The sequence below is a fragment of the Schistocerca gregaria genome, unplaced genomic scaffold (genome assembly GCF_023897955.1).
Source record: "Schistocerca gregaria isolate iqSchGreg1 unplaced genomic scaffold, iqSchGreg1.2 ptg001333l, whole genome shotgun sequence".
Lineage (NCBI taxonomy): Eukaryota > Metazoa > Arthropoda > Insecta > Orthoptera > Acrididae > Schistocerca > Schistocerca gregaria.
In genome coordinates, this window is record NW_026062641.1 from 1 (window position 1) to 9,648 (window position 9,648).

Below are 9,648 nucleotides of genomic sequence, written 5' to 3' on the forward strand. Positions count from 1 at the left end.
ACACTAGATCGCGTGTTGGAAGGTCGCAGTTCGTGGTAATAGACGGTAAATCATCGAGTAAAACTGAAGTGATATCAGGTGTTCCCCAGGGAAGCCTCCTGGGACCTCTGCTGTTCCTGATCTATGTAAATGACCTGGGTGACAATCTGAGCAGTTCTCTAGGTTGTTCGCAGATGATGCTGTAATTTACCGTCTAGTAAGGTCATCCAAAGACCAGCATCAGTTGCAAAGCGATTTAGAAAAGATTGCTGTACGGTGTGGCAGGTGCCAGTTGACGCTAAGTAACGACAAGTGTGAGGTGATCCACACGAGTTCCAAAAGAAATCCGTTGGAATTCAATTACTCGATAAATAGTAAATTTCTCAAGGCTGTCAATTCAACAAAGCATCTGAGTGTTAAAATTACGAACAACAGCAGTTGGAAAGACCACATATACAATATTGTGGGGAAGGCGAGCCATAGGTTGCGTTTCATTGGCAGGACACTTAGAAGATGCAACAAGTCCCCTAAAGAGACAGCTTACACTGCACTCCTTCGTCCTCTGTTAGAATATTGCTGCGCGGTGTGGGATCCTTACCAGGTGGGATTGACAGAGGACATCGAAAGGGTGCAAAGAAGGGCAGCTCGTTTTGTATTATCACGTTATAGGGGAGAGAGTGTGGCAGATATGATACGCGAATTGGGATGGAAGTCATTACAGCAAAGACATTGTTCGTCGCGGCGAGATGTTTTTACGAAATTTCAGTCACCAACTTTCTCTTCCGAATGCGAAATTATTTTGTTGAGCCCAACCTACATAGGTGGGAATGATCATCAAAATAAAATAAGAGAAATCAGAGCTCGAACAGAAAGGTTTAGGTGTTCGTTTTTCCCGCGCAATGTTAGGGAGTGGAATGGTAGAGAGATAGTATGATTGTGGTTTGATGAACCCTCTGCCAAGCACTTAAATGTGAATTGCAGAGTAGTCATGTAGCTGTGGATGTAGATTATAGAGCCTCCACCAACTCGGACACTCCACTGCTGACATGCAGGGTCCATCGATTCAACGAAAGTCGTCCGTGTTTCCAGTGATGTCGGGCCCAGCCGAGGCGTAAAGCCTTGTATCGTGAAGCCACCAAGGATATATGAGTTCGCCTCCGGCTCCATCTCGTCAAATGGTTCGCACGCTGACACTTGTTGATGGCCCAGCATTGAAACTGCAGCATTTTGCGGAAGGGTTTCACTTCTGTCACGCTGAACGATTCTCTTCAATCGTCGTTGGTCCCTTCTCGCAGCGACGTCGGAGAATTGATGTTTTACCGCACCGCTGATGTTCACCGTACAATCCTGAAATGGTCGTACGAGGAAGGGCAGTAGTTGACGGCGGCGGCTCAGGACAAACCCTCGACTTTCCGGCCAAAAGATGACGATCACCTTTTTGCAAAATTCCGGCGCTCACTTGACGCTACTTCGCTGCCACTCTTTTTTCGGAAGCGGCTTTTCGTGATCACTTTTTCTCGGAGAGGGGGATTTTCGTCCAAAAGATAGCAGCCCCTTTTTCGCGGGCGCATTTTGTCACAAGCGACAAAAACCGGCAATCACTTTTTCGCGGATACTTTTTTTAGGAAAGGACTTTTTCGTTGAAAGCCGGCAGTCACTTTTTCGCGGCCGCTTTTTTTTTTTTAAGCGACTTTTCGTCCGAAAGACACCAGCTTCCAGGTTTTTCGGAAGCGACTTTTTGACGGTTATTTGCGGCTACTGTTTTGCAAAATTTCAGCGGTTATTTTTCGCAAAATGTTGACGCCTTTCTCGCGGCCAGTTTACCAGCAACGACTTCATGGCGACCACAAGTCTGAAATTTTATATGCCTTGACTTCATTTATCCTTACCAGTTCTTATATGTCACCTTTATTAGTTCTTCGTTGGTAAATGTCGTATTAATTATTTCTATGCGGGCCAGGGTGGCCGAGTGGTTCTAGGCGCTACAGTCTGGAACCGCTACGGTCGCAGGTTCGAATCCTGCCTCGGGCATGGATGAGTGTGATGTCCTTAGGTTAGTTAGCTTTAAGTAGTTCTACGCTCTCGGAGCCATTTGAACCATTTTTGAATTATTCCTATATTGTCATCGAGAATGAGCTCGTACCAACGAGCAGGATCATCGACGAATTCTGTAATCACTGTTCCCATCAGTATACGCAAAAGTTTTTCTTTAATATCCCCATCGAAGTGCATCAGTTATGCCGTCTTTTTTCCTCTAGAAGCATACGCTTATCGTAGTTAAATTTAAACTCTTTTGCTACAAATTTATTCAGCAGGTTTTTCGTCTTCTTACCTCTCGTAATCATGTTGTTACTTATGATAATCTTATCTTCATAAGTCTGTATTAATTCAGTCATCGTTTTCATGTCGAATTTTACGCAATTTTTTCAGTTCAGAGTATAGCGATTATTTTTGATAGCGTTTGCCTTTATATGTCTGTTAAGCGTAACATTTGGCCGAGTGCTTGTCCATTCAATGGCAAAATCGTCTTTGCCAAATTCATCTGTCCATTCGCCAAGCATGCAACCTGCGTGCACTGTGTTTTTGCCCTCATCAATATAAACAAGAGAGTTTTTCCGTAGTATACAATGTTATCACAATGTTAGCATATCATACAGCCTCATCCTAGCGTTAGAAGTGGTGAAGGCGGCAACGAATGCGTTAGTACTATGTTCCACATACTAATCGTTGTAACGGTATGTCACTTCAGTGACTTCCTCATTGATGAATATTACGTTACTAACATCTGTCGCATCATCGAGTAAAAGTTCATAGCAACGACTAGCATTATCTATAAATTTTCTCCAAAGACAGTTGAGACTTACTTGGAAACATCACGTTTGCCTGCGTTTGATTCAATATCGCTAACATAAAGGTCGATATCTTGCTTTTTTTTGATAACTCGTCTGTGTTCTTCATTTTACTTGTAACCATCTTCCAAAGAGCTAGTTTCCAGTTTGATCTTCATGAAGGTTTTTACGTAGTCTTTAAACAGTTCATTACTTATTCGAGCAAAATGTCATACCTCGTAAAAGTCTTGCATTTTATAGCCTTTTTCGATGGCTTTGTTGAGTTCTGTTGTTGTCCACGTTCCTACAAATGCTCGCTCATCGTCACTGTGGTTTCAACAGCGATGAGTTTTGATCTTCTACACATTTTGCCGTAGACCGAACAAAAGCTTTTCCTGTTTAACTGGTTGCACAGGATGATACAAGCCACGCGGCACAACCGCTTTGCATCTAACAAAACCAAACCATTCCTCGTCGCATTTTCCTGATTTCATTATCTGTGCAGGATGACCTGCAGGATAATTGTCGTAAAACATCGCTGTAGGACAAAGACTGCAGATGTCAATGTATCACTGCTTCTTGCTGAAACCTTCAATTCAGCAGTGTCTGTTCTTCCGCCGAAAAAGGCATCTCTAGGATTCACTAGTTCTACAACTTTTGTTTCTTTATTTACGTTCTTTTTGTAAGTCTTAGAATTTTTCCACTCACAACTCCCCATCTCCACAACGTTATAACAAGCATTCCTTAACTCTTGTGTGCGATATGTTGTCTTTAAATAGAGCTCGCCCATTGAAATATTATTCACATTATTTATAGTGTCGGGTTAATAATACTCAGGACAACCGTGCCTAAAGCAGCCGTGATACTGATACATTGTTTTCGTGTTTGCGTCTTGACCATGAACTTCTGCGCCGCATATTGTAACTTGCCCGCCATGTAGAGCATGCTGTACGTTAGGGAAAGTATTTATCTATTCCAACGATTCTTTGCCGAACATTTCCTTCTTTTGATCTTTGAGCACGGCAATAGCATTAGGTTAAAGAAAATTTGACTTGTAAATCGCCATACTATTCACATCTCCACAACTTCACGACGTTATAACCAGCAATCCCTTAACTCTTGTGTGCGATATGTTGTCTTTAAATAGAGCTCGTCCATTGAATCATTATTCACCCTCCCGACAGTCTGGATTTAGCCCCGTGTGACTCGAAGACGAAGAAACGCCTTCGTGAGAGGCATTAACAATCATCAGAAGCAATGGTAAAGACTGCGGATGCGATTTTGAAGGACCTCTCAAGAAATGGTTTCCAGCATATATTTCAAGACTGGCAGGGACAATTGCATCGCACTCATGGGAGACTGCCTTGAGGAGCACCGTAAAAATTATGACATCAGTAAAGGTGTGTAGTCAAAACATAATCATTCTTTATTGAAGAGCCCTCGGGTTTTGTAGACTTCAAAATGGAATGTAGTATAACTTAGGTCTACACTTTCGTTAGATGTGACAATTCTATCAGTCTGTGCAAGTAGTCGTGAAGCACTGACATTTACGTCACCCTTCGATGATACTGCGAGATTAAAAGAGTCATTTTCAGGCACGATCTTCATTTGATCACTTTTCTTGATCTCAGTTAATTTGTAGCGTGTACGGCTTGTCTGACTGCTGCTCGAATGGATCGCCTTTCAAGTTCTACGGTAAGATGTCTGCCAAATGCTTTATTTTTTATGCAATTTCATACGAACACATGGCTTAATTTCGAAGGGTAGTCTGTCTTCTTTCAGTAAAGTAAACCCTTTTTGCTTGAAGGGAAAAATTTGGCCGAGGTTTTGTTCACGTGGTTGTTCATTACGTTGCTTCTTTTCTTTTCTTTTCTTCAATGTCCTAAATACATCGCGTTTAAATGGAAGAAGCTGACCTATTTTTTTCTCACAATTTTTTCTTACCATTCTTTTTCCTCGCCCGTGATTATGTGTTTTCCATCTAACAGTTCTGTTGTAAATTGAATTGTTGCTGATTTTCTTTAAAAATTCTATCTCTGCATCTATGAGAGCCAGCAAACCATTTCTGTGTGAATTTGGAAACCCTCTAACTCTATTTTCCTTTGCAATCCGATTCAACTCACGTACAGTTTTGTTAGAAACTAAGTAAAACAAGCCGCTTGTCGCTGCTGTGGAATAACTCTTCTCTATAGCATCGACAAGAGCGTCCTTTTTCGTTTTGCATAAGCCTTTAACTCTGAGCGCTTTTCCGTGCGCTCAGAGACTTTGATAATAGTAATAGAATTATTATTTTTATTTGTATCCATTTTATATATAGAGATTATATTTGGAAATTTAGACGGTTCAGTTTTTCGAGACACCGCAACGTTGCCGTGTTAGGCACGGCTGACAAACTTCCGCGATAGCAGCGGCGGCCACTGCCCGTCACCGCTTTCCTCGCTGTTATCGCTAGGCTGGCGCGTGATTCATAGCTTTAGCTATTGTAAATTGACGATACATTAAATGCTCTTGCAATAAATAAGCACAAAAATGCAGGCACACACGTGCAACCATATCGGCCGCACATTGGCGAGGCATTCGTCGTCGTGGACGACAATTCGCGCCCCCATCGTGCACATCTTGTGAATGACTTCCATCAGGAGAACGACATCGCTCGACTGGAGTGGCCAGCATGTTCTCCAGACATGAAACCTCTCGAACATGGCTGGGATAGATTGAAAAGGGCTGTTTATGGACGACGTGGCGTAGTGTCCCACCAACCACTCTGAGGGATCTACGCCGAATCGCTGTTGAGAAGTGGGACATTTTGGACCGACAGTGCCTTGATGAACTTGTTGATAGTATACCACGACGAATACAGGCATGCACCAATGCAAGAGGACGGGCCGCTAGCCACTGTGTACAGCAACCTGGACAACCACCTCTTAAGGTCTCGCTGTATGGTGGTTCAACACGCAATGTGTGCTTTTCATGAGGAATAAAAAGGGCGGAAATGATGGTTATGTTGATCTCTATTCCAATTTTCTATACAGGTTCCGAAACTCTCGGAATCGAGGTGATGCAAAACTTTTTTCGAAGTGTGTATACACGTATGTGTCTCACTACCTATAGTGTCTGCCACTGTGTTCCTTAGTGGTATTTTGACTTGATTGACAACTACAAAAGGCATTTGCAGGTAGCACATACACATAATGCATTCACTGGCTGCCGTGGAGAAATGTTCTCAAAACTCCCCTGGCTAAAAACGCAGCTGAGAAAGATTCTAGCCCCCTGCCACACACTGTGGCTACAGGTAGGAGCACCTCAGAGCCATTCACAGAATGTACGGCCGCGTATATTCTCCATGTCACGTCAGTCTGAAAATTACAGTTAGCCGTAAACCATAATGTTTATTACCAGTAGAAAGTGTGTAACCGAATTAAACACAGTTTTTAATTACGTGTGTGAGCAAAATGGCATTTAATGAATGGGCATCCTCTGTTATATTCTAATGGAATGTCTGTGGGAAACTTAGATTATTATCGAGAAGAAGCCCAAGTCAACAGGGATTTCTTCTTCCGCAACATTACATGCAGCTTACATGGAGACAGCTCCCGAAACATTTCGAGGACTCTGGCTTCTCGACATGAAGATGATACGTGACGAATATGCAGATGAAGCCATCTTGGTGATCAGCAAGAAGGAAGTTTAGTTATCCAAAAAAGATACACTATGTGATCAAAAGTATCCAGACACCTGGCTGAAAATGACTTACAAGTTCGTGGAGCCCTCCACCGGTAATGCTGGAATTCAGTATGGTGTTGGACCACCCTTAGCCTTGATGACAGCTTCCACTCTCGCAAGCGTACGTTCTATCAGGTGCTGGAAGAATTCTCGGGCAATGGCAGCCCATTCTTCACGGAGTGCTGCACTGAGGAGAGGTATCGACGCCGGCAGATGACGTTGACCGGGTATTGACCACACCCACACCCTGCCATCGGGTCGCCACATTGTGTACCTTGATTCGTCACTCCAAACAACGTTTTTCCACTGTTTAATCGTATCATGTTTACGCTCCTTACACCAAGCGAGGCGTCGTTTGGCATTTACCGGCGTGATGTGTGGCTTACGAGCAGCCGCTCGATCATGAAATCCAAGTTTTCTCACCTCCCGCCTATCTGTCATACTACTTGCAGGGGATCCTGATGCAGTTTGGAACTCCTGTGCGATGGTCTGGATAGATGTCTGCCTATTACACGTTACGACCTTCTTCAACTGTCGGCGGTTTGTCAGTCAGCAGACGAGGTCGGCCTGTACGCTTTTGTGCTGTACGTGTCCCTTCACGTTTCCACTTCACTTTCACATTTGGAACAGTGGTTCTCAGCATGTTTAGGAGTGTGGAAATCTCGCGTACAGACGTATGAGACAAGTGACACCCAATCACCTGGCCACGTTCGAAATCCATGAGTTCCGCAGAGCGCCCAATTCTTTGTTTTTTTTTACTCCCGATACTTTGGATTACATAGTGTGTGTCAAAGTGACAGAAGTGAACGTTTCCTTTAAGAAAATCATAGCTTAGGAATAACTGGATTATTATGACCGAGGAAAGCACGTTGTCGAGTAGAGACATGATAAAAGCCAGCCCATATCTTCTGATAACAAGAATCCCACAGCAAATGCGCCAAGGATATCAAATAGCCTCTTGGCAGTGGTAGGCCCTGAGGACGGCGGTAACGTGCCGCAGAAACTCGTCGTGTGACACAATAGAGGCATTCTCAAGATACAGCTGTGGCGTTATTTTTCTCAGAATGTTCTTGCTTTTCTTTTGTATGGGTGTTGCTGAGTTTTACTTCTCCCCTCAAGTAACACAGTTTGCAGTACATCAACATACTTTGTGTGCTAGGTTCATTGTGGCGAAGCAATGAAAACAGAATTGTTTGTTTCTCAGTGCACACTTCAGCAGTGTTACGCATACAGTGTAGTGGAAAAGCCAAGGTTTACTTACAAGAAGTTTTGTCATTGTAACCTACATGAGTGCATGAGACATTACTGTAGTCTGTAAGTCCACAGGTTTTAAAGTCGCATTCAGATACATGGCAGGCATAATAATTTACTTGCAAGTGGATGTGTGTGTGTGTGTGTGTGTGTGTGTGTGTGTGTGGATGGATGCGTGTATGTGGTTGAGTGTGTTATGCAGACGTTTCTGTGCATCATGCCAAACAATAAGTTCTTGTGTTTGGTGTGGTTGAGTTTCGAAATTAACTATGAAGATGCCAAGCAACTGTTTTAAGCCCTCGCTGTAGATGTTTAGTGTCTTTGCTAGCTTGAGAAACGTTTGCTGCACACAAAGGACCAGTGATAGACGTATTAAGAACCTGTTTCATTGCAGGTCAGTTCTTAGATGTGAAGGTGAAAGGAAGTGAATGTCAAGTGTGACTTTGAGAAAATGTGTCAACAGAATTTCTTGAGTGATTGAGAACACGGACTCTTAATGGGAAATGGACGTGCATTTTGATACAGGGATGCAATGATATATGTGTACTTTAAGCGACACAGAATTCTATAAGATAAAAGGGAGAATGTTTTATATTGGTAATTTAGAACTGGACAGTTGCGTTTCATGAATTCTTGTCTGTTTCGCATAGTTTTCTTGATAACGTGTGTGTGTGTTTATAGTAAAGTATGAGAATGTCTCTGTTTTGTGTAGGGAGCTTTCTCAAATGAACAGCCGGATGATCCAGATGGCAGATGACGGGATGGTGGAAGAGGTGGAGAGGCTGCTGATGTTAGGGGCGAACGTGGAGGCGAAGGAAGAGAGGTATGGCTGGACAGCCCTTCACCCTGCATCAATCGACGGACACTTGGGCGTGGTGCAGTGTCTGCTGAGGTACGGAGCGGATGTGGGAGCGAGAGACAGCGAAGGGCGGACGCCACTGCACTGGGCCGCGAGGTACGGACAATTGGAGGTGCTGGAGTATCTGCTGGAGAACGGGGCGGATGTGCAGGCGAAGGACGTCGAAGGCCAGACGCCAGTACACTGGGCAGCAAAGAATGGCAGTTTGGGGGCGCTGGAGGTCCTGCTGGAGAGTGTGGTAGGCGCCGAGGACAACAATGACGACACCCCTCTCCACTTGGCCGCAACCTGGGGCTACACAGAAGCGGCGCTGCTACTGGTGAGGTTCGGTGCTGACCTGGGTGCCGAAGGCCAGGAGGGGCTGACGCCGCAGCAGAGGGCCGAACGCTGGGGCCACGAAGGCACGGCAGCTGCACTGCTGGCAGCAGCCTCCCAGACTGGAGTCCAGCAAATGTCTGTGGACTAAAATTCAAATAGTTTCACTACACATTTTTTCTTTTCTGGAATAAAGCATACAAAAAATTTATGCTACAGTCGCTCATTTGCACCCTCTTTGCACTATACAACAACTGAAGTAAAACACTGCAGCTAAACTAAGATGAAGGTAGGTATGTCAAACTATTATCAAGTAAACACAGTAACAAGAGACAACCTTTCTTTCGAATGAAACGTCTGAAATACATTCGTAGGAACAACATTCGAAACTTCGACAAGAACTGAAAAATACACGCGGCGTCATTATTCGATAAGCGTAACTACTCAACAAGTTTTCACATACTGTAAAGTATTTCATAGTGGTTTGCTAGGTATTCTGTGCAACTAGTATAAATTGCACAGTAGCCACGTTAGAGCCACATAAGGTCTACGGTCAGAATGGATCTTCGAGTCAGATCTGTTCTAGAATTTAATGTATGTCTGTCTCTGCAGCACAGATGATGTCATGCTTTGATTAATTCCAAAATGAAATAATTGGCAATATTCATACTACATCGAGCACTTATCGTGTGG

At 43.8% G+C, this 9,648-nt stretch overlaps 1 protein-coding gene across 1 annotated transcript; it reads left to right on the top strand.

Annotated features, from left to right (window-relative positions):
• The first annotated feature begins 8,518 nt into the window (after positions 1-8,518).
• On the top strand, positions 8,519-9,106 carry LOC126330706 (ankyrin repeat domain-containing protein 23-like). Its single transcript, XM_049996388.1, has one exon. It carries the CDS (start codon positions 8,519-8,521, stop codon positions 9,104-9,106), a length of 588 nt encoding a protein of 195 aa, XP_049852345.1.
• Positions 9,107-9,648: the final 542 nt, after the last annotated feature.

Excerpts from the sequence above, each read along its gene's own strand:
- LOC126330706 (XM_049996388.1), top strand. The coding sequence starts at position 8,519 with ATGATCCAGATGGCAGATGACGGGATGGTGGAAGAGGTGGAGAGGCTG.